We start from the raw sequence: 26,244 nt of genomic DNA on the forward strand, positions 1-26,244 counted from the left end.
TTATCTATATATACATGTTTTCACATATATATGTATGTATAGACACACACATATCAAAACTTACCTAAACCCTGATTTAGTCATCTAACCACAAGTTAAGATTAAGAGGTTCTGAGCCAGGCCCTGGTGGCTCATGCCTATAATCCTAGCTACTGAGGAGGCAGAGATCAAGAGGATCACAGTTTGAAGCCAGCCCAGGCAAACAGTTCACAAGACCCTATCTTCTCAAAAATATCCAACACCAAAAGGGCTGGTGGAAAGGCTCAAGGTGAAGACCCTGAGTTCAAGCCCCAGTACCACAAAAAAAAAAAAAAAAGGTTCTGAAGTTTTCACAGCATAATTAAAGTTTCAGTTTATATTTGTTATCTAGAAGAATTTAGCAAATATTCTTTATATTGCAAGTTCACTGCACAAATACATTACCCCAACCCTCCAGTGTTATGGCAGGCTTCAAAATGTAATAGTTTTTGAAATGAAAATTCTTTTTTAAAGTATGTGTATAGCAGGAAGGCAGGGAGGGAGAAGGAAGAGAATGAGTGATAATGAGAGATGAGTGCTATAGTGAAACAAAGAAAAACCAGATTTGAGGAATGTCACCAGGGGTGAGATCAAAGAAGTGTCACCTCGCCCCAGAGGTTAAAGTAAACAATGACATAGCATGTGACCATGTATGGGACAGGCTGTACCCCCATTTCTGTAACCTGCTCTAAATGGTATATAAGGAAGCCCCCTTTGTTCTCGAGGCTCAGCCTTTGGATGTGAATCTGCTGAGTTGCTGCAGGCCTGCTTAAAACACTTGCTTCCTGTGAGCTTTGGTACCCCATCTCTCTACCTGAGCCATCCTGCAACATTCAGATCTCAAAAAATCCCTGTTCACCTCCTTATGTCTAAACTAGCAAAATTCTAGTTCCTTAATTTGTCTATATGACAACAGAAAAACACTAATTCTACCATTAGTCTTCAGAAGGAAATAACTGGTTGAGAACAGCATATTAAAAACTATAATTACACTGAGCTTTTTGAGTGTAAATCTGAAAAAAAGGTAAGAGACAATACAAAGATTTTGTCTGAAATAAAAAGAATTATAAAACTTGATTTATGAGGCTGAGTGTAATGTGGCAAATACCTTACCCTGGGATAACAAAATACCAGCTACTCAGGAGGCTGAGGCAAGAGGATCACAAGTTTGAGGCCAGGCTGGGCAGCTTAAAGAGATTCTGTCTCAAAATAAAATGACAAAGACTGCAGAAGTTCACTCAGTGGTAAAGTGAGGGCTTGCCTAACATGCACTTAGACCCTGGTCCAGGTACAGCACTGCCACAAAAAAAAAAAAAAAAATCCCCATATATAAAATAAAATATTAAAAACTTGATTCATTCCGTTGAAAGCAATCCAGGTCTAAGAAAAGAAGAAATGTGTGAGAATTGGATTCAGAATCAGCTCTGTCCCTAACCAGATGGCCTATCTGAGGCATGTCTCATCCATAATTTCCTCAACTAAAAAATAAGGTTAAAAAAAAAATGGGGGTGAGGTATTACTGGGGATTGAACTCAGGACCGTATGCTTGCTAGGCAACCACTTTAATACTGGAGCCGTGCCCCTCCAGGGTGGGGGCACCCTGTCCTTTTGCTTTTAGTTTGTTTTTCAGATAGGGCCTCATACTTTTGCCCAGGTCAGCCTCAATCCCAGGCCAGAGCACAATCCTAAATAGCTGGGATTATAGGCATGAACCACTACACCTAAACCCAAGAGGGCTAAACCATTAATTCTAAGGTTCCCCCAGCCATAACATGTTAAGAAATGTGAAAAGACTAATCTTTAAGATTAGCAAAGAGAAGAAAGGGGAAAAGATAACCATTTCAAGGACAGAAATCTTAAGAGGAAAATTTACAAGACTATTTTAAGTAATTCACTAAATTCATGCTCTATGAGAGAACTAAGCAATAATACCAACGAATGTGGGTAAATTAATTATGTGTGGTACAATTACTATAGAATGTTACTTCAACCACAGAAACAGCTGAAGTATAATTCTTATCTTTATGTCTTAATCTTACGCCTTTATGGCTTAAAAATTACCTGGCTTGAAGTGAGCAAGTCAAGATGCCCAGCAGCACAAGACACCTGCAGGGCAAAGTCAATTAAATGCTATATTATTCCATCGTGAATACACCAGAAGCTGTTAGATATGGCAGACTCAAAAATGAATTAAGAGGGCTGGGGTTGGTGGTAGCTTGGGGTAGAGCACTTGCCTAGTATGGGGGAGGGGGGTTGTCATTAGAGTGACAATACCAAATGCTGGCAAAGACGAAAAACAACTAGAATTCTCATAGATTATTGATAGAAAAATACAACATGCTAGAGTCATTTTGGAAAAGTTTGAGAATCTTATAAAACTAAACATACATTTACCACATAAGCCAGTCAGCAAGCAAGCAAGCACACTCTCAGCTATTTATCCAAGACGAATGAAAATATGTCCATACAAAGGCCTGTATACAAATAGTTTGGGCAGCTTTATCTACAATGGCCAATAGAAACTACCTGGAAACTAGACAAACAAGTTGCAATGAAAGGAAGGAAGAAAAGGAAGAGAATGAGAGGGAGGGGTGGAGGAGGGAGGGAGGATCAATATATGCAACAACATGGAGAAATTTTGAGTGCAGTGTACTAAGTTTATGAAACTAGTCACACATGGCTCAAGTGATATGAATATGATTAGAACACCTTCCTTGTAAGCATGAAACCCACCAAAAAAAAAAAAAGCAGCAGCTAGTCACAAAAGGTACCTGTGGGCTGGTGGAGTGGCTCAAGTGGTAAAGTCCATGAGTAGCAAGCATAAGGCCCTGAGTTCAAAACCCAGTGTTGCCAAAAAAAATAGAGAGAGAGAGAAAGAGCTACCTGCTGTATGGTGCCACTTTTACTGACATTCTGGAAAATACAAAACAACAGGGGTCAGTGGTTGCCAGAGGCTAGAGATCAGAGAGTGACTGACTACAGAAGACACAGGGAAAGTTTTGAGACAATGGAAATATCTTACATATCAGCTGAGATGGTGATTTACATGATCATATAAAACATGTACACCTAAAAAGGGTAAAATTTGTTTTGCATAAATTATACCTTAATAAACCTGACTTTAAAAAGGTGACAAAACCTATAGTCTCTGCCTTCAAGCTCATGGTCTAGTGGGAGAAACAAAAATAGGTAGGGGAAAGGTATAGCTCAATGCTAAATTGCTTGCCTGGTGTGTACAAGTTCCTGGGTTCAATCCCCAGGACAACAAAAATAAACAGATACATTGTTTTTTCTTTTTTTTAATTCATTTATTCATATGTGCCATTTCACTTTTTATTCATTTATTCATATGTGTCATTGTTTGGGACATTTCTCCCCCCTGTCCCCCTGCCCCCTTCCTCTCCTCCCACCCCCCTGGCTTCCAGGCAGAACCTGCTCTACCCTCTTCTCCAATTTTGTTAAGAGAAGACATAAGCAATAATAAGAAAGACAAAGCGTTTTTGCTAGTTGAGATAAGGATAGCTATAGAGAGAGATTCCTAGCATTGCTTCCATGCACATGTGTATTACAACCCAAAATGGTTCATCTCTACCAGACCTTTTCATTACTTTTCATTTAAAATAACAAAAAGAACTAAGTACATGCCATAATGTTATGGAAAAAGTTCTGGGGTAGGGTGAAGAACAAAATCTATCTCACAGTGGGGCAAAGGATTCTTGGAGAAGAAAGTATATAAGCTATGTCTTAAAGTTATAAGCATGACAATGACAAGTGGAGAAGGAAGAAAAGCATCCAAGCAGAGAGAACAGCTGATGGGAAAGCACAGAGCTGTGTCAAAAAGGACCTACTGGAGAAATGTAAAAAGCTCTGTACAGCTTAGGCATAGTATATGGGATGGCAATGTACAAGTTAGGGCCCCAGAATCCATGACAAGATTTGTCTTAAAAGTAAGTGTAACTATCAGTTGGGAAAACCTATGGAGCAATACATAAAAATATTCCACCTTAAAATTATTTTCATAGTTGATTCTTTAATTTCTTAAAATAAATGTTTTACTTGAAAATTTAAGTGTAAACCCTTTTTAAATTTACATCTTTACCTATATAAGAAGAATCATCTTTTCCTATAAATTTGAATGTATGATAACTTAATTGAGCAAATCTATCATGGGAGCAAGTCAACTTCAAGGAAAAGGACATTGCAATAATGGAGGCCCAGTAGCAGACCATGACAAACACTAAACATGACACCTGTCATTCGCTTCTGAAACTGATTAATAAAAACATTATCCCTTTCTATTAATGGGGGTCAGCATATAAAAGTCAGAAAAAAAGATTATTAAAATTCCAGGGTTTTTCTGTTTTCTTTTTTTTTTTTTTTTTTTTTTTTTTAATGGCACTAGAGATCAAACTCTGGGCCTCATACATGCTCGGCAAGCACTCTACCACTGAGCTATACCCTAGTCCAAATTCGTTTCTTACAGGACTAACATACAAAGACATTTCAATCTTGGGAGCCAAGCCACCTAAATCTTAACCATGAAAATAAAAGGAAACTCCAAGTCTTGTATAATAATGAAGTATGTCATTAGGTCCATCCAATTTAAATATTATATTCATTAAAACCTCCCTTTTCCTAACACACATTTTAAGTTATTTAAAGAAAAACATAAAACACCTACCTTCCATAAGGCAAATATGAGTACAGTGTAAACCATCAAGCTGCCTTTCCAGACTTGCTATACAATTACATGACTGAAAGATGCCATAAGCCACTATTTCATATTTAAGGCTCTTTACTATTATACACCATATATAGCCTAGTGGTTAAGAGCTCAAGTGGAAGTTTTGTTTTGGTTTTTTTTTTGTGTGTGCTGGGGACTGAACCCAGCACATGCTAGGCAAGCACTCTGTCACTGAGCTATAACCCCAGTCCTTGGTTTTATATGAAGTTCTCACTGTGTAGGTCAAGCCTCAAACTCATAATCCTCTTGCTTCCATCTCTATCATGCTAGGATTCCAGGCATGTACCACCATGTTACCTTTTCAGCAGTAGGTTCAAGTTACTAACTCTCTTTGAGCCTCAGTCTCATCATTCACAAGTGAATCAATACTATGATGTGGCTACTAAGTCTGTTTTCAAGTGCCTCCCACAGAGCTACTAAAGAGCAGAGTAGCACAGAGATCATCTCCTCCCATGGAGGCCAGGGAAACCCTTAGCCATAAACAAAGGCCTCAAGAAGACTGGGAAACTTACAGACTTGTTTACTTACCATTAACACAAAATAGTGCCTGGTTATGACTCTCAACACTACCATACTAGTCAGCACCGGTGGCTCATGACTGTAATCTTAGCTATGGAGGGTGGCTGAAATTAGCAGGATCACAGTTCCAAGACAGTCCGGGGAAATAGTTGGAGAGATTCCATCTCCAAAATACCCAGAGCAAACTGGACTGGAGATGTGGCCAAAGCCATGTACCACCTGCTTTGCAAGCATGAAGCCCTGAGTTCAAACCCCAGCCCCACCAAAAAAAGAAAAAAAATAAATAAATAAAACACTAAGCTTTCTCTATACATCAAGTATTTCACAAACTGCAAAAACACACGGAGAAAATGCAAAGACATTTCTTCTCTACACTGAAACAATTAATTAAGTTAAATATACTTAGATCAGATTTTCATTACTGATAAAAATGTTCTCTCTCAGAAGCGAAAGAATGAACCCTGCCAAACCTGAATCTCCAGGTAAAAAGTACAAGCTTCAGTGTTAGTACCAAGAAAACGACTGTGATATAAAGGTGATAATACCAGCAGAGATTTAGCCCTATTATTATTACCTTTTAAGATAGGCTCCAGCTGTAGTCCTAGCTAATTGGAAGGCTGAGATTAGGAGGATCTCACTTCAAGGCCAGTCCAGACAAACAGTTCAAGAGACCCCATCTCTAAAATAACCAGAGCAAAATGAACTAGAGGTGTGGCTCAAGTTGTAGAGCACCTTCTTTGCAAGCAGGAAGCCCTGTGTTCAAACCTCAATCACACCACAAAAAAAAAAAAAAAGAAAGCTAGGTTACTACACATACCAAACAGAACCTGGGACATGATAAAGCACTCAATAAATCTTAACTATTGCTGCTATCTATTATAAAGCCAAATAATGAATTAACTTCAATTCAAAACCGTATCAATTACCAATATACTGTTACCTCAAGAGCCACAGAGCACTTTATCATCACTGAAAACAAAAATTACCAAAATAGCTTCAAAAGAAAGTAAGGACCCCAAGTCCACCAAATGCTTTATGCCAACATACAAAATTATCTGCTTTACACTTCCACCACTAACAAGATGTCACCAAGCTCAAGGAAAATTACTTTGTATCTGCCTCATTAGTAATTTCACAGCAGTCTAAGAAAATGAGTTGGTAGTAATGTTAACAGTTTCCTAACAGCTTTATAATATCTTATTTAGTAATTATTTTTCTCCACTTTAGATATCAATGAATCTCTTTAAATTGGTACCTACTCAAATGTAACTTGACATCTCATTTGAAATTACCGTATTACTATCAATACTGTTAAGTTTTGTGTATTAACATTAAATCAACATTTTAAAATGCTTTGTATAAAATTTTTTTATATAATTTATAAACTCTGAGATACTATTTAAGATACTAAAACACAATGATCATATAAGCTATATTGTAAAACACTATAGTTATATTACTTCATGAGAGCAGTATTCTCACTAGAAATAAAAAGCAATATCCTCATCAGAGGTCAAATTATTTGAAACTCTCATAGCTTTGAGACTTAATATTAGCACTCTCTAAGCCACAATTCTTATAGAACACAAAACATAAACCACTAAGAGACTGATGTGGTGTCTGGCCAAAAGAAGCCTAAGAAATAAATGGAAACACCAAGGTACAAAACAGACAGCAAAACCTAGAGCATGAACATCACATAGTCACATAATCCTAGAAGTCACTTGGTGTCCAACTTCCTATTCAAAGTAAGAAATCACACTAAAAAATCCCCAATATGCCAGTTCTAAAACCTCCATTGAGAAGAGGTTCCCTTCTTCACAAAGTACATTTCAAGGATAGACATGGTGGTTCACGCCTGTAATCCTAGCTACTCAGGAGGATCAAAACTCAAGGTTGAACTAGTGGAGTGGCTCAAGTAGTAAGAGAGCCTGCCTACCAAGCCTGAGGCCCTGAGTTCAAACTCCAGCAGTTGCTCTTAAAAAAAAAAAAAAAAAAAAAAAAGGTGGTAAGACCCCCAGCTCAACAAATAAGCTGGGCACAGTGGTACACTCCTAGCTCTGAGGAAGGCCTAGGTAGGAAGATCAACATCTGAAGCCAGCTCTAAACAAAAATGTGAAACTCTATCTCAAAAACACAGCAAAAAAGGCTGGAGGCATGAGTTAAGTGGTTGAGTACGTGCCCGCCATGTGCAAGGCCTTGGGTTCCATCCTCAGACCCACGAAAAAGACCAAAAAAAAAAGGAAAAGCACAAGCAGCTACCTGACAAATACCTTTATAAGAATTAAAAATATATAGATAGATATAGAATTAAAAATAAATAGATAGATAGATAGATAGATAGATCATATATATATATGCCTAAAGGTTTTAACGACATACCTTAAGCAGGAAAGAATAATAGGAGCCAGGCTTCCTAACACTTACATAATTTACTTAAAAGAAAGATTAAGACATTTTCACTGAACCAACAGTTTTAGTCTCCATATGTTTCTCAGGCTGGCCCCGGTATCTAGGCTTAAGCAATACTCCTGTTTCAGACTCCTGAGTAGCTGAAGACTACAGGCATATGCCAGTGCACCTGAGTCTTAACACCTGGAGTGTGAAAAGTTCTGGCAGTAAAAAAGACAAATGAGTGAGGTGCTGGTGGCTCAGGCTATAATCCTAACTACTCACAAGGAAGAAATCAGGGGGACTGCAGTTTAAAACCAGACTGAAAAATAGTTGACAAAAACCTATCTCAAAAATGCCCAACACAAAAAAAGGGCTGGTGGAGTACTCAAGTGGTAAAGTGCCTGCCTCATAAGCATGAGGCCCTAAGTTCAAACCCCAGTAAAACCAGGAAAAAAAAAAAAAAGACAAGTAAAACACCTATGGTGCATCTATGTAATCTGAAACAAAAAGGAGGGGGTGGGGGCAGGAGGGAGAAATGACCCAAGCATTGTATGCACATATGAACAATAAAAAAAAAATGTATTGTGGACATTGTCATCTCAAACATACAAAAACTACTTCAAAATATTTTTAAGAATATATGTGAAAAGGCACTTTATAAAAAATTAAGGCCTGGCACAGAGGCTCATACCTATAATCCTAGCTACTTGGGAGGCAAAAATCAGGAGGATCAAGGTTTAAGACCAGCTTGGGCAAAAAGTTTGCAAGACCACATCTCAACAAATAAAAGCTAAGCACGTGCCTGTCATCCCAGCTACACCAGAAGCATAAATAGTAGGATCAAGGTCCAGGCTAGCCCCAGCATAAATAAGAGAATCTATTCAAAAAATACCTAAAATGTAAAAATTGCTACTGGCATGGCTCAAGTAGTTTAGCACCTGCCTAGAAAGCACAAGGCCTTGAGTTCAAATCCCACAACTGCCAGACAAGATTAGATGACTGGTAGATGGATGGATGGACAGATAGATAGATAGATAGATAGATAGATAGATAGATAGATACTTGGATTAGTTTAGCTAGGTCACTATGAGAACAAAAAGTTTACTTAGTTTTCTATTTTCCCCAGCATTGGGGTTTGAACTCAGGGCCTCACACTTGCTAGGCAGGAGGTCTAACCACTAGAGTCACTCTGCCAGCCCTTTTGTGGGTTGGGTATTTTCAAAATAAGGTCTCTCAGAACTATTTGCCCAGAACTGGCTTTGAACCACAGGATTACAGGTGTAAGCCACTGGCACCTGACTACTTTCTATTAATTCTTAAACAGGAAAAAAAAAAGTCTCAATTTCTCATTCCCCAATGATATCTCAGAGTAAAATGAAACAATTTGGGAGTGTGCCAAAACTATCAAAAGTATGAAACATTAAAAACTTTAAATTTAAATACAAAAATTTTAAAACTACATATAGGTTTTAAAATTTCATTAATTTGCCAAAATTTCTTTTTTTTTTTTTAACTTGTGCTGGGTGGGGGTACATTGTGATTTTTACAAAAGTTGTTACAATGTATCAAATATACCAAAATTTCTTTAAACTGTCATCATTAAGAAAAAAAAAATCTAACAATATCTACTCATGACCTATACAAAGGTTCACATGCTTTGAGCCACTTACCAGTCTTCTGAAATTTTAGTGCCTACAAAGCTGAGTACAGATTACATCTGCAGTCGCAGGACTCAAAAAGCTAAGGCAGGAGTATAGAAAGTTCAAAGCCAGACTGGGCTAAACAGCAAGACCCTGTCTCAAAAATAAATTAATTAATCAAAATATATGTGTGTGTGTGTGTGTGTGTGTGTGTGTGTATGTGTGTGTGCACATATATGCCCACAGAAACACTTTAATAATAGCAACAAAAGAAGAGGTTTAGTCAAAAATTGCTTTAAAAAAAAAAGTGAAGGAAGACTAAATAAATGGAGCACTTGACACTCACAACAATGTTCACAGACTGAAGAGTAAGAGTTCTCCAATGTGATCTGCAGCTTCAGCACTCCCTACCAAATCCTAGCTTACTTTTTTTTTTTAACAAAAACAGATAAGCTGATCTAAAATGCACATGGAAATGCAAAGGACCTAGTATAGCCAAAACAATCTGGAAAAAGAAGAACAAGGAGGACATACATATGTTCCTTATCTCAAAACTTGACTACAAAACTACCAACATAATTTGGTACTGGTGTAAAAAGAGACATGCAGATCATTGGGAAAGCACCAAGTGCCCAGGGCTGAGGGGTAGGTCAGTGGTAGAGCACTTGCCTAGCACAGGCAAGACACTGGGTTCCATTCCCAGCTCTGGGGGAAAAAAAAACAGGTAACCACTGAGATAAATCCTTACAATTATAGTCAACTGATTTTTAGCAAAGGTGCCAAGGCAATCCAGTGAGGAAAAAACAGCCTTTTAACAAATGCTACTGGTACACAAATCAAATAACCACACATAAAAAGATGAATTTAGACCTTTTCTCTTAAGTTTTTTTTGCATCACTGGGGTTTTTAACTCAGAACCTCACACTTGCCAGGCAAGCACTCTAGCACTTGAGCCATGCACTTTTTATTCTAAGTTATTTTTTAGAGAGGGTCTTGTGCTTTTTTGCCCAAGTAGCCTTAGATAGCAATCATCCTACCTTAGTCTCCCACACTGCTGTAATTATATGCAGCACCACTACACCTGACTTGTTTTTTGAGATTGGGTCTCACTAACATTTTGCCAGAGCTTGCTTCAAACCATTATTCTCTCATCTCCACCTCCCACAGAGGTAGGATTATAGGTGTGAGTCACTGTGCCAGGCCTCTGTTCTCTTTATCTTATCTCACACCATTCAAAACTCAAAATGACTTCCAGTAACCCTCTGTGGTGAACACATACAAGACTGTTGTTGTATTGATGAATGGTACTGTGTTAAAAGTATGAAAAATTGTTGAAATAAGAAGCATTAGCTAGTGTGTGTTAGGACTTAGAAACCAACTGGAGTATGACAGGCTGATATGCTAATAAGCCAATCCTAAGGTGGTGGCAGATACACAAACAAGCCAACCCTAAGGTGACAGTGCGGATAACAAGGTAGTGAGGTCACCACAGGGTATATAAACTCAGGCCAGAACCCAAAACCACGCTCGCCTCCTTGCCCATCGGAGACCACGCCATCAGAGTCCGTCCCGAGGCCCTGATGTAGAGGCAGCTGCCACTTGTGAGCGTGCCCCTTCTCCCCACAACCACTGGGCGTCGCCGGTGAACCGTGAAACTGGACCTGCATTGAAGGCAGCTGTGAGGATCCCCTGGGGCACAGCTATGCCCCCCTCATCAGCTGAGAAGACCTCCCACGGTGAGCAAGACTTGGGGTAAGGTCTGAGTAACTCCTGGCTGGCTAGGGTAACAGAGACAGGCATTAGGATCCATAGGAAAGTGCCCTGTGAATGTGTTTGAATAAAAACCCTGTCCTCTGAAATAAGAGTCTCCTGAGTACTGTCTCTCTGTACTCAATTGAACCAACAGGTGCTTGCGACACCCTCAGAAAAAAAAAAAAAGGTGAATAATTAGACTGGGTTTGTGGCTCAAGTTGTAGAGCACTTGCCTAGCAAACTCAAGGCCTTGAGTTCAAACCACAGTACTGGCAACAAAACTCAAAATGGATCACAGACCTAAATGAAAGAACTGAAAGTATAAAATATCTTGAACACCAGATGCAAATGTTCTAAAATTAGATTGTAAAAATAAAATAAAATTATATTGTGGTGATGACTGCAAAACTCTGTAATAATTTGCTAAAAATCACTGAATTGTATGTGGAAAATATGCATGGTGCTTAAGCCAGTCAGCACACTTCAATGGCCATAGTCAGTGGTCAGCAGTCCAAATTAATTTGGAACATGGAACAGAGAGGCTCTCTTTCCCCTAAAAGATGTGAATAAAAATACACGTGGAGCCAGGCACCAGTAGCTCACACCTGTAATCCTAGCTACTCAGGAGGCAGAGATCAGGAAGATCACGGCTCGAAGCCAGCCCAGGCAAATAGTTCACAAGACCCTATATCAAGAAAACCCTTCATAGAAAAGGACTGGTGGAATGACTCAAGGTGCAGGCCTGAGTTCAAGCCCCAGTACCACAAAAAAAAAAAAAAAAAAAAAAAATGTGGCCCCAACTGCCCCATCTAGCAACCATACTACAACCATAAGGAGAACAGCAAAAGATTAAAGCTGAAACGGTAGAGAGCAGAACAAAAGCAAAGCAGACGGCTTGGCGGTACACAGCTATCCCCCAGCTCTGGGGGGCAGGCAGGATCATGAGTTCAAGGACAGTTTGGGCCACAGAGAGACCTGCCTCAGAGAAAGAGCAGAAGCAACACAGAAAGAAAGAAATTGGGTCTTTAATAGGACTGTGATACTGTAAGCCTTGCCCTACCTTTGAACTTGCAGGTAATGAACCCAGAAATCCTTTTTATTGTGCTCAAACCAGTTCAAGTTTTCTTTTATTTATAACACAAGTTACAAGTTGAATGGGGGTAGGTGCAGAAAGCACATTCATAAGCAGGTTTCTAGAATGGATTACTCTTAATCCTTAAATGTATGATTAACAGGAATTACAGAGGAAATAATTCTGGATACAAACACAAGTTAAAAAACCTTTCCAATGGAAGTTCATGTAAAAGCTTGAGAAGTAACCACCTATGAGTTTATGTAGCCCTCATAATATTTCTAAATATCACTTTAATATCACTTTTTTGGGGTAGTATTGGGGTTTGAACCCAGGGCCTTGTGCTTACCAAGCAGGCACTCTATCACACAGTCACACTTCCTGGCCTTTCTGTGTTGATTTGCTTTCAGACAGGTTCTTACTTTATGTCTGAGCTGGCCTGGACCTCAGTCCTCCTATTTGTGCTTCCCAGTTGAGAAGACAGGCTTTTACCACTGTGCCCAATCATTGGCTGAGACGGGGTCTTGCAAACTTTTGGTCCAGGCTGGCCTCAAACTGTGACGCTCCCATTCTCTGCTTCCCAAGTAGCTAGGATTATAGGCTTAAGCTACAATGCCCAGTCTTAATTTCACATTTAAAAATGTCATTTTTAGATGAGGGGTCGGGGGCAGGGGGGAAAAATGGCCCAAACAATGTATGCACATATTAATTAATTAAAATGTCATTTTTTAAATCTAGATTTCTAATTTTTCCTGAAAAATCACAGGATGTGACAGTATTCAGCCCATGTGACTACAAGAAAACAATCATCTAGAACAGAACAGATATGGCCTTAAATCCACAAAGTGTACTCTGTGTAGTCAACACGAACAGAAACCTCATATAGTCTACTCAGCTCTTCTATGCATCAATGGTTTGTACCATAGTTATTTAGCAGGACATGTGTCATATGCCATATAATGGGTAATAAAAAATTTTATTCCATGTTTTGTTGGGGGATTTTTTTTGGTAGGAATGGGATTTGAACTCAGGGTTTCATGCTTGCAAAGAAGGCACTCTACTGCTTGAGCCAAACCTCTAGTCCATATTGCTTTGGTTATTTTGGAGATGGTGGGGGCAGGGGGTTCTCTATTTGCCCAGACTGGCCTTGAACCAAGATCCTCCTGATCTCAGCCTCTCCAGAAGCAAGGATAACAGGCTGAGCCACAAACACCTGGCTTATTCCATCTTTTAAGCTTTAACGTTTTAATTTAAAAGTCACAGGCTGGGGATAAAAATGCATGCTGTAATCCTAACACTCAGGAGGATGAGGCAAGAATATCTTGAGGATATTCTGGGCTACACAGAGAGACCCTGTCTCAAAAAACTAAAAAAAAAGCTGGGCACCAGTACCTCGCACCTGTAATCCTAGCTACTCAGGAAGCAGAGATCAGGAGGATCAAGATTTGAAGCCAGCCTGGGCAAATAGGTCGCAAGACCCTATCTCAAAAACACCCTTCACGAAAAAGGGCTGGTGGAATGGCTCAAGGTGTAGGTCCTGAGTTCAAATCCCAGTACCACAAAAAAAAAAAAAAAACACTTAAAAAAAGAGGGATGGTAGAGTGGCTCGAGTGGTAGAGTGCCTGCCTAGGAAGGATGAGGCCCTGAGTTCAAGCCCCAATACCACCAAAAAAGAAAAAAAGACAACAGTTATTTTTTAAACAAACAAAATATCATGAAAACATGTAGTGATCAACTCATGGGAAACACTAATCTTGAATTAAATACCACTGAATAATCTTAGAGACTTTGTTTTCTTGCCGTGCTAGGGATCAAACCTACGGCCTTATGCATGCTAGACAAGCGCTCTACCACTGAGCTGTATCCCCTACCCCCACTGAATACCTTTAAATACCTGGTGGAAATCTTAAACAGAATCCAGTTCCACATACATGCCAATATATTAATTATTCTGGGTCTAAAAGATGAAAATGCTTTTAAATTTCAATAAGAAAAATGTAAAAGTTGACCAAAAGTTTTAAATGTTTGGTTATACTGGCGTACTATAATCAAAAAATTATCCATAAAACAGATCCACAAAAGAAATTGTAAGAGGGATAATAAATTGCAAAGGGATTTGTAAGAGAGTGAGGTCAAGCTGCATTAGCACAGTTGCAAGACAGCGCTTTATATAGACAGCTCTGGACCAGCCCTATAGTCTATCACTTACTGTCTGTACAACTCTGCTAGAGGAGGTTGTTTAATTTTAACAGTATAAACATTTGTTTAAAGTATTTAACATTTAATTGGTAAAAAACAATCTTTAGAACATATATTTCTAGCTGGGCACAGTGGTGTGCACCTATAGTCCCAGCTGAGGCAGAAGGATCACTTGAATCCAGAAGTTCAAGGCTAGACTGGGCCATACATAGCTCTACTTTAATAATAATATGCGTATAGAAGGAAAAAATTATGGCAGCTCTAAACATGACTTATGTTTACTAATGAAAAATTTAGCTATGAAGAAGGAACATACATGAGGATTAAGTGATCTTGGTAATAAATTAAATTAGATGGAAAGGTCAGGCTCATACTATTATACTCCATGACTTACCCATGTTACATATTCTTTTGTTTACACCCTACTTTTCACAATTTTGGAAGTTTTAATCACCTGTACTGTATGAAAGAAAAAAAAAGTTAATAATCAACTTCCTGCACATAATAAATGAAAAACCAACTGCATGACCTGAAAAATGTTTCTTACTTTTAAAGTCTTTTTTAAACAATGTTTTTGAAAGGCATTTGAAAGTTAAATAAAAAGAAATAAAATCTACTGGTAAAACCTTCACCATTAATATTTAGCAGGACCAATGACTGCAGTGCCCTTACACTGGGGAAAAGCAAAGCCTAAGCACAGATACCTGCTCATGGAAACAAATAACCCTATATCCACACATGAGGCAGGTGTACCCCAAAGAGGCCACCATTCTGAGAACTGTCAAATTGTAGGCAGTTCTACTGAACCTTTCAGTGCCTCAGTTTTCTCATCTATAAAATGCGATATATACTAAAAGAGTTGTTCAGAGAAGAGTTAAACTCATGTAAACACCTGGCCCACTGCCTGGCAGAGAGTAGATGGCAGTAACTTTAAAAAAAAAAGTCACATTTTCTAAAGTACTTTCCTTCTTTAATTAGAATAAAACTGACTGATAGGCTGACAACTATTAATTAGGAAATGATTAGGTGTGGCGAGACTAACAACACTGAGATAGCTAACCAGGTTCCCAACATTTTCATTTCATGTCAATGCCCATGACTGTCTAAAGAGTGACCATGGGTGATCATGAAAGTATTTTAAGGAACAATGAAAACAGAAGAATTGTATCCAATTCCCTCAGCAACTTTCCCATGCCATGCCTGAGAAGAGAATGATGAAGAGGGGGCATAGCGGAGCAGATTCCCCTCTCTTTCAGCCTGCCATCTACTACCCGGAAACATGCAACTGTGAAGGACTTAACCAGTGACCTGGTTATCTCTACCAGCTACACTTCTAAGCAGTATGCAAGCACACTATTGCTATGGAATTTAGATTTTCTTTAATGATAAAAATGCACATGACTCAGGTTTGGTCACCCACCCCCATACAACACGGGAATCTGAATCCTCCTTCTGCCAAAGAATGCTGTGTCTCTGCACACAAGCAATTGATTATGGCCTATCACTACACAGACTTCTACATATCATCTAAGGTACACGAGGTCAGGAAAAGAAAATCAGAAAGAAAAGTTTTCAAGTCTCTCTTCTGAAGTAAAGGAATAGATCTGCAGTTTATCTCAAGACTCACTGATGAAAGCCCCATACACACACAAGATCTCCAAAATGCTGGTAACTGTTGGAGCTGGATGATGAATATCAGAGCTCACTATGCTATTTTATATATACTTGAACATTTCCATAATACACAGTTTCAAGATCTGTGTATCTGGGAGTATTTATTCATAAACTCCCAATACAACCTGGTAGAAAATACCATATTGTTCAAAGTTTTCATACTCCATACGTAAATGAATTTCATCCAGCTATTTTCTTACTCTAGAGGCTGTATTGCAAATGGCCAGACTAGGAGTAAAAGTCTAGGGAAGGAAATAATTAACTGCCCTAGAATAAAACACGTCTAACCTTGAAAATACGAAAAGGGAACGGTGCTAAATAGTTATTACAACTACTGCACTTTCATATCGGGAGCAATGTACATTACCTTTCGAGGTGAGTGGAACAGGGGAAGTATTTCACAGCCAAATTCCCTTTTGATTCTTTAAATTGATAAGCAACAGAGGATGGAATAAAGAAACCTACAAAGTCTCCATTAAAGGTAACTGAGCTGGGCCCCAGTGGTTCACACCTGTAATCCTAACTACTCAAGAGGCAGATACCAGGAGAATCATGGTTCAAAGCCAGTCCAGGCAAATAGTTTCACAAGACGTTATTTCAAAAAATCCCATCACAAAAAAAGGGCTGGTGGAGTGGCTCAAGGTGTAGGCCCTCAGTTCAAACCCCAGTACTGCAAAGGGCTGGCTGAGTGGCTCAGGAGGTAGAGTGCCTGTCTAGCAATTGTGAGGCCCTGAGTTCACACCCCAGTACCACCGAAAAAAAGGTAACTGGTCATTCTCATTCTCTCTCTAGAGATCACCTGTTTTCAGTCTCTTGGAAGTGTCTTCCTTTCCTAATAAACTTTAACAGAATAGGGAAAAAAAGAAAGTGTCTCATATCCACCTTTTAGAAATAACATTCAATTCATAGACTGCTAGAATGAATTTACAAAAGGCAAAGATTATAACATACCTCCCTCAATCCAAATTGTCATTCAATTCTTACAGGATTGCTTTCAGTGTAATCCTACATTCATCCCAAAATTTAACTTTTGTTGGTTGTTTCTAGCAATAAAACTTGCAACAAATTAATCTTTCATTAGCACAATTATTAGGAATTTGTGTTTAAGACTCACCATGTAGGAAAAAACATAACTTGGGAAGACTCAAAAACTTACATTATTTCTCTAGTCCAAAAAAAAGCCACAAGAACTTATTTGTTAAAATGTCAGAAAGAACTGCAGGGTTAAACACACAGGCCCAGAAAAAAAGAATTACAGAAACCTCACTGCCGCCACCCCCAAAAAAACTTCCATAGCTACACTTATTTCCTTAGCACAAAAGTGATCTGTCCGCTTTCACAAAACCTGAACATCAAAATTCGCATAATTCCCTTTCAATTGAAAAAGAAAAGAAATTGTTTCATTGAGGTCAAATAGAATTTTGTGTGTCCATCCATGTCAGTTCAGTATGAGTGAAGCACCTAACTCCAGCCTTAACGTCTTGCTCCCCAAGTCCCCGAGAACAGTATACGCTTATAAAATATTTATCTACTTACCAGGTTAAAGACAGTTTCTACAATGTCCCTATTGGACACTTCTCCAACTTCAACCAACCCGGTCAACACGGCAAACTTCATCCTGATGCCCCTGATGGGGAGCCAGGGCTTCAGAGATAACGCACCCCCTTCCGTGGGGGGCTCTTCTTTCCCTCCACCTCCCCCGTCATCACCTGTTGGTGGCGGGGAAGGGACACGATCGTCTTCACTGGCCATGGCAGCTCACGAGGAAGGACAACTGGGAGACACCCTGGGACAGCAACCAGTAATAAAGACGATACACGCAACGCTCGACGATGAGGGTCCCTCTTCCAACTTGAGGACAGACCCCAAAAGCAGGGGCTGCGCCAAGTCCCTGGCGTCGCCCTCCTCTTAGGGAATATGTCCAATCTCTCTCCCGGAGGCTGACAACAACGCCAAACCCTATTGGAAGATTAAATATCTGTTAAATAGTCTAGATCTTGCTTGGGGGCTTGGGGGCTTGGGGTGGAAAACAGTTACTGTGGATAAAGTAAGTTCTGGAGGCCCCCGGCAGCAGCAGCCCCCGCTCCCCCTCGAGTGCGTCCCGCGCAGGCGTCGGGAGGCCCGGGAACAGGTTCCCTCCCCCACCTCGCAGGTCGGGCGCCCGCAGCCTCCTCACAGGTGCACAGGGAGAGACGCTGTCGCGGGAGAGGAGGGGCCCGGGGACAGCAGGGGACCCCGGACTACCTCGGGAGGTGGGAGGAGGGGGTAGAAAGTTCCTCCTCACGCGGAGCCCGGGACCCGTCCTCCCCTGCCGGGGCGCAGGAGCCGGAGGTGGCGGCGGAGATCCAGGGCAGGAAAAGGCGGGGACGGGGGCGGCGACTCCGCGCGGCGCTCGGCCCATGGGGGGGGGTGGGGAGCGGGGAGTGAGCACCTCCCGGGCACCTGAGGCTCGCGGGACCGGGGATGAGGGGGTCAGGGGGAGGTAGAGGCGTATAGAAGGGGGAGGAAGGTGTGTGTGGTGGCGGGGAGGGGGCGGCCGAGGAGCGACAAGGACGAGGGCGAGGCCACTACACCTGGTCGCACGCAGCCTCCAGGTTTCCCTAGTCCGCTCCCCGGGAGTCCGCGGCTCCCCAAACTCCTCGTTTTCCCGGCCCGCCCCGCCCCTCTGCCACCGCTCAGCCTTTGCAAAAGCAGCTGATTCGGGGTGTAGGGACACCGCCACTAAGGCTACTGCGGCGGGTGAGGCTGCTGCTGACACGGCTTGCCTCGCCACAGCTCGCGCGGCGGTCCCCGTGCCCGCGGAAGCTGCTCCCGGCAGCCATGACAGCGCCGACGGCTGCCGGGCGCGGCGTGCGCGTGCGCGGAGCGCGCGGGGCGCGCGGGGCGGGCGGGCGCCGAGGCGGAGATGGGGACGCGCGGGCGCGCGGGCGCGCGGGCGAGGGGGCCGGGGAGCCGCGGGAGCGCGGGGGCGCTTAGGTACGCGCTTCCTGGAAGGACGGGTGCTCACCTTTCCTTTCCCAGGCCGATTCGTCTTTTCCCCCCAGCCCCCCATCTAGAAAGGTGCTTTGGCTAGCGCTCCGGTTGTTAGGTTACCGCAGGTGTCTAGCCCTCTTGGGAACCCGTCCCACGTTGTCAAGGTGTCTTCTTGAACTTGGAGAAGTACACCTGAGGGACCCACAAGTCGATGAGGTGGCGGCGCTGGGGCCGGCGGGGCTGCGGTCTCTGCCTAAGGGGAGCGATGCGTCCCCAGCCAGCGTGCGTTCAGCTGCTGCTCGCGGTGGCGCTCCGCGAGGACATGGAGACGTGTCCACCGGGACCCGGGCAGCTGCGCCCTCGGGGGGGCACAGGGGAGGGAGGGTCCGCTCCTTGCAGCTGCCAACCCTGCAAGCCTCATCCCCGTTGCAAGGAGGGCAGCCGTGCCCGAGGCAGCTGCTTCAAACCCTGGAGGCGAGGTCCTTTATGTCCATAGATCTCCGAGGTCAAAGTTAGGTTTGCCTTATTCTCAGATTAGCTCAAAATTGTCATAAAGCATTGGAGACGGAAAAAAAAAAAGATCAACACGCCCTAAGAGTGTCCTTCTCTCCACCCGCACTGCTAAAGGTAAAGCAGGCTTCCTGGTGCATTACTGAAAAATGAACATGCAAAGCTGGTTTCTCACCCTAATGGTATTCTCTGAGGTCTTAAGGCCATTAAAATATGTAATATTTAAATACTCCTGGCTCCCTAAAATGAAAGTGAAGCAAAAGGAAGTACTCTGGAGGAGTCAGAAGGAAAACATACTGGTTTGAGAGATGAAATTGCTTCCTGGATAAAGGGTTATTTGAAATGACCCTGAAAAGCAGACAAATAATTTTAACTGTCACATGGAAATTTGTAAGGAGAGACGCCACATGAGAAAAGATCCTAGCAAGGGAGTGTTTTAAGTATTACACCTTTTTTAAAATACTAGACACCATTCCATTGCACCAAAAATAGGTTTAAATATTCTAAAGATTAGGCAGATATTTTTCTGATGATCTGAATTGCTGGCTTGTGCACTTAGCAGGTAAAAGGCAACATGGGTGGCCTTCCACCTGCCAGCCCTGAAAAACAGAACACCTCGGGCTTATATTTCAGATCGTTAAATGAGTAAGTCTGGAATACGAGAGCGGGTGTGCCCAGAAGAGAAGCAACTTTCTCTTGCCCTTTGACACATCCCTATTTTGAAAGCCGGGGCATTAAACCATGAAAATCCTCTAGTAAGACTGTGTCCTCAGGTCTGGGCAAATAATATATCTGGTTTATCAGCACTAACAAAGTTTTTGTTAAGTAAATAAATGTCTTCCATTTATAAAGGGCCAGATGATAATAGTGAAAATGTCCTCAACACCATGTGGTCACGATTATCCAGTCTCCATCTGAGGCTAAGATTGGCTTATATTTTTGTGTTCACAGGTAATGCTGTCCTCCAGGTGAAACAAAAGTGAGCATAAGTCAATTATCCAATTATTTCAAAATAAATTATAAACTTTTTTGGCAATTTTTCAGGATTTTTCAACCTCCCTTACTTTGCCCATGATTAATTAAATAGTCGGGATGGTGACTCATGCCTGTAATCCTAGCTACTTGGAAGACTAAGATTGGGAGGATCAAGATTTGAGACAAACCCAGGCAAATAGTTCTCAAGACCCCATCTTCAAAATAACCAGAGAAAATTAGACAGGACGTGTGACTCAAGCAGAGCGCCTGCTTTGCTAGTGCCAAGTCCTGATTTCAAACCACAGACCCACGAAAATAAAAAAGTTTGAAGGGTTACTGCAGAAAAAAGTGTAGAGCAGACAGAAAGGAAAGCTTCACCAAGCCACGGCTAAAATTCGATAGCTGTGGGTTAGTGTTTAGGTATACAGCATGGAATTGTGCAACGCTTCCGTGTGGACTATCAGCCCATCAGTTCCTAAGCTCCTTGGTGTTGGATACTTTACACATTGTGGGTGCTCTATACATACTATTTGGACTGAGTTAAACTCAACTACTTGTTTTAGTTTTTTCTGGCCTGAAAGCCCTTGCTGAAGTCTGCTACCAGTTAGATTGAGGAAATCCTGGTATAAGTGGATATCTTAACACGGAAAACAGATATACATTTTGTTTATATCTTTGGTACAAATAGTGGAAACTTTGTGATCAAAAGGCTTCATATGAGGTATGCAAGTGAGGTTATAAGACTGCCTTACCTGTATTCCCATATCATACGCCACCCCAAAAAAAATAAAAATAAAGATAAAAAAATCAGGAAGGGAAAAAAAATATCTCCCAGAAAGCCAGGCTCAGTGTTCTAATTTACATCTCTCTTTGACATCAACATCTTGATGGAATTAAGGATCAAAGGATTTTGTAATTTCCTTGTCTTCAGCATAATTGGAATCTTAGCAGAAAAAAAGGAGAGAAAGACAGAGAGAGAGAGAGAGAGAGAGAGAAACATAGTAGATTCAGTACAGGAAGCTTTCTGCATAACTCAGAGGAACTCAAGCAAAGAGAATGTAATTTCAGGCCAAAATCAAGACTATTGATCTGCAGACTCTTACCTATATACAAAGAAAAATTTTTTTAAGACCAAAGATGGGATGGAATGTTCCTTCTATCAGGAAAACACTCAATCCACTCAATTGTAACTTCTTGGTGTTTTGTTAGTGCATAGATCAAGTGATAACTTATAAAAAGCACCACCTATGTGATTTGTACTGCACCTGGGTATGTGTACCCCTGGATTTGGAATTCCTTCAATTTTTCTTCAGCTCAGCTCATGTTATCTTAAGCTGAAATTCATGTCCCTAGCTTGCTGCCTCTTTGTGAGAAATGTAAACACTGCTTTTACTATTCATAAACCTTACTAATGTTAAATAAAACTTTGGCCTCCAGAATTCTGGAATACCATGTCTGGCTCATTTTAGATATTTTATTTTATTTTTCCTTTGTGCATGTCCACAAAAGATAGAGACTTTGAAAAAAAAAGCTCCATTTTTAGCAAGTATGATAACCAAAACAAGCCTTTTAAGACAAAATATTTGTGCAGTGTTTAAGATAGTTGCTTTGGACATAAGACTAGGTTGGTTGATTCATCTGTTCTATTTTTCCCATCCCCATTTTGTTCTTTTTTTTTTTGCAATACTGGGGCTTGAACTTAGGGCCTACACCTTGAGCCACCCCATCAGCCCTTTTTTACGATGGGTTTTTTCAAGAACTACCTGCCCAGCCTGGCTTTGAACTGCAATCCTTCTCATCTCTGCCTCCTGAGGAGCTAAGATTACAGGCACCACTGGTGCTCAGCCATTTTGTTCTTAAGTAATATGTAAGTAATGGCTTATTTGTAGTATTCCCTAACAATAAGGTACTACTAGTCTGCAGAGAAATGTACTATCATGCCAACACCCCACCACTGAAATCTTTTTTCTTAAGTGTTGGGACTGGAACCCCGGGCCTCAGGCATGTTAAGCAAGAGCTCTATCACTGAGCTATACCCTCAGCCACCATTGCAATTTATGAAAGGGCACATCCCTAAAATAACTATTGGTGTTATCAACTAGGTTCTGAATTGCTTGCCAGTTGAGGTGTGTGAGACACCAGTGCACTTTTGGAAAGGGGTAACTTACAATTTTCACCATCAGTACAGCCGTGGAAGTTCACACAGGAAACAAGACACTGGGAGGTGAACTCTGAGCAGATAGGAGAGATTATTTTTCTAGCCTTCACTCTGGGGCTTGTACTTTGAACTGCTTGCTAGTACTCCAAGTAGAGAGAGAAAGATGACTTCCATATGTGGTGGCAGGGTTGCAACACTCCTGCTTAGAACCAGCTAGTTGAAGAAGTCATGTAGAGAATGAAGGTCCTTCAGTCAACATCCCCAGCTGAATTCCTGGCCAACAGCCAGCCCCAACTGCCTGCCCTATGAGTGAGTGCATCCAACACTACTTGGTACAGAATCGCATATAGGACCACTTGATCCACAGAAATTGTGACAGTTTTATGTTGTTATATAGAAAAACAAAGAAAGCCAAAACATCAGGTAAAACAGATTTTCTAGTTTTGCGTTACTCTCCCTAGACATACTACTAGCCCCCCTACAGCTGGGTTATAGGTGTGTGTCACCGTGCCCCACCATTCATTCTTTTCTTTTCTTTATTTATTTAAATTCGTTTATTTTAGCTATGCTAAGGATTGAACTCAGGGCCTTGCACATGCCAGGCGAGCACTCTACCACTGAGCCACCATCCCATCCCTCTGGAATGCATTCCAAGTGGGAGGGCGGGATGTTGTCATTGTGCCTCTCCTGGACGTGTATTTGCAGTAAACAGAGTGGGCGCTTCCCCTCTGGAGCACCAGGTACTATAAATATTTGCAGTGAGACAGGTACAGATGTTGTCTTTACACTATACATTTGGTACATTTGAACTTGTACCTGTTTCTCAGTAGAGAAAATCATGTGAAGTATCTGTAAAGAAGTGGGTGTTTATTTCGTAAAGTTAAACTCAATTCTTATTTAGCATCAGAGAAAATCTGGAAAATGCCTTGCGGACCTCATAACACCAGCCTGGGCTACACAGTGAGACACTGTCTCAAAGAAGCAAACCAACTGCTGGCAGAGTGGCTCAAGTCGTAGAGTGCCTGTCTACCAAACATGGGGCCCTAAGTTCAAGCCCCAGTACTGAAGGAGCGGAGAAAAAATGAAAAAAAAAGTGTATCCCAGGGCCTGTGGGTATAGCTCAGTGAAAGAGTATTTCCTTAGAATACACAAAGCCAAGAGTTCGATACTCCTCCCCACCAAAAATTACCCCAGAATTTAAAAAAAAAATGTAAATGTATCCCAGGCATAAGGTAGAATTAAAATCACGTTCACATTTGAATGGACAACTATGACCTGTTTTTTTTTTAATTTACTTTTTATTGTGCTGGGAGCACATTGTGGCATTTACAAAAGTTCTTACAATGTATCAACTATATCATATTTGAACTCACCCCCTCCACCATTCTCCTTTATCCCCACCAAATTGTTCTTCACAAACCTAAAAACAATCAAAATAAATATCTCACACGCACACGCACACGCGCACACACACACAGGGGTTGTCAAATAATACTTATTCCATGCACTGGACATTAGAAATAGTTAGACACAGAAAATTGTTGTGATACATTAAGTAAAGGAACTCCCTACCTTTTTGGTCATGTGCTATTAATGATATGATACCAAATATTTCAGACAAGGAGAAATTCATATTAATCCCAATCATTACAAAAACCACTTTTTTTAGCAGTACTGGGACTTGAACTCAGGACCTACACCTTCAGCCACTCCACCACCCTATTTTTGTGAAAGGTTTTTGGAGATAGGGTCTCACAAACTATTTGCCTAGGGCTGGCTTTGAACCATGATCCTCCTGATCTCTGCTGAATAGCTAGGATTACAGGCCTAAACCACCAGTGCCCGGCACAAAATCCACTTATGGAGTATTCCTATGTAGCTGGTATTTGGACACATTTGGAAGTAAAAAATCCAGTTCCTGCCTTGAGGACTCCCAGTCCTGCAATTGAGGTTGACATTTCCTTTTTATTTTTTTTATTTTCCAGTACTGGGGATTGAATTCAGGGCCTTGTACTTGCTAGTCAGACACTTTACCATCTGATCCACTCCTCCTGACCTCACTTTAAAATTTGCACAAGGAGTAAAGATGCAAAACTGTGTGGAATAAATGATGAGATGACTAACCCAGGCAGGTGGGTTCTCATTTTTAAGGGTTTTTACAGAATGTTGAGAAAATGAAGATGAAAGAACAACGTCTTAAATCATCTCCCCATAGACATACATTACACTATCTTTAGTGAAGAGCTATGGAAGGGTCTAAATATTATCCAGCTGCAAACATACTTCGAACATGTCTGGCAGACTCTTGTTAACAGGTGTATTACACAGTCCTAGGACACTGGTGTGGCATGGTCTTAGAAAAGTGTATTGCTACTTTTGTCATACCTGCAGCTAGCCGCCAATATAGAAAATGACATCTTAAGTTGCCCCTGCCTGATTCAGTTGGTCTCAATCATGAATCTCTAGATTCTCCCTGAACATCTGTATCTCCCAATGCCCATGCCAATTAGACCTGAATCATGGGTGGGACGCAGACAGACTTCAGTATATTTCCCAGATTCCCAGGTAATTCTAATGTGGGACCAAGGCTTATAACCACTGGGCTCTTTGTTTGCTTGTTTATTTATTTATTTATCTACAGTACTGGGGTTTGAACTCAGAGCCTTGCTCACTTTAAGCTACACCTCCAGCCCTGTGTGCTTTAGATTATTTTCAGATAGGATCTCAATTTTTGCCTAGGAACAGCAAGACCATTATCCTCCTGCCCACTTCCCACAATGGCTGGGATTACAGATAAGAACCATCATGCCCAGGTTGGTTGTTGAGATGGGGGTTTCACTAACTCTTGACCTGGGATGCCCTCTAACTGAGATCCTCCTAATCTCCTCCTGATAAATCTTCACCTCCCAAATAGCTGGAATTAAGGGTGTAAACTACCATCAACCAGCCCAAAAAAATTTTTTTTTTGTGATACTAGGATTTGAACCTATGGCCTCCTGTTTGAGTCATGCTCCCAGCCCTGTATTTTCACTTGATTTATATTCCTCTGACAACATATATAATAGTGAGTTTAATGAGTTTTTTATGGTTTTTTTGAGTATATATGTGGTTTTTGTTTTTGTGGGTATTTTTAAATTTTTATTTTTCTTATTTTTTTGCAGTACTGGGGTTTGAACTCAGGGCTTACACCTTGAGTCACTCCACCAGCCCTTTTTTGTAATGTTTTTTTCCGAGATAGGGTCTCTCAAACTGTTTAACCAGGCTGGCTTCAAACACAATCCTCCTGATCTCTGCCTCCTGACTATCTAAAATTACAAGTGTGAGCTACCAGTGCCTGGCTTTTTTGTTTGTTTTTTAGATGGGGTCTTGCTTTGTTGCCCACTCTGTCCTCAACTCTTAACTCAAGCAATCCTCCAGCTTCAGCCTCCTGACTAGTTAGGGCTATAGATGCTAGCTAGCCACTGCTCCTGGCTGAGTTTAATATTATTTAAAATTAACTTGTGTAAAGATTTCAGTGTCGCTTGTTAAGATTGTTGGAAATGACATGAAGTGTCCGTATCTGGACAATCTGAACTACATAGAAGGGGAAGGAATTAAGAGCTTTGTGTGAAAAACA

General features: G+C 41.1%; 1 protein-coding gene across 5 annotated transcripts in view; it reads right to left on the minus strand.

Annotated features, from left to right (window-relative positions):
- Lrba (LPS responsive beige-like anchor protein) overlaps nt 1-18,834 on the minus strand; it is a 615,537-nt gene extending 596,703 nt beyond the window's left edge. For 3 of the 5 annotated variants that reach the window (XM_074041269.1, XM_074041267.1, XM_074041264.1), the window contains exons 1-2: nt 18,257-18,374; nt 17,549-17,971 (exon numbers count right to left, since the gene is read on the minus strand). In XM_074041269.1, the coding sequence (XP_073897370.1) occupies nt 17,549-17,764 (216 nt within the window). In that variant the 5' untranslated portion in view covers nt 17,765-17,971; nt 18,257-18,374. Of the gene's footprint in view, nt 1-17,548; nt 17,972-18,157; nt 18,375-18,585 lie in introns of those variants that run through there. The other 2 variants (XM_074041265.1, XM_074041266.1) reach the window with 2 other exon arrangements.
- Between the last annotated feature and the right edge of the window lie 7,410 nt (nt 18,835-26,244).

This window comes from Castor canadensis, chromosome 9 (assembly GCF_047511655.1).
Source record: "Castor canadensis chromosome 9, mCasCan1.hap1v2, whole genome shotgun sequence".
In the NCBI taxonomy this organism is placed as follows: domain Eukaryota; kingdom Metazoa; phylum Chordata; class Mammalia; order Rodentia; family Castoridae; genus Castor; species Castor canadensis.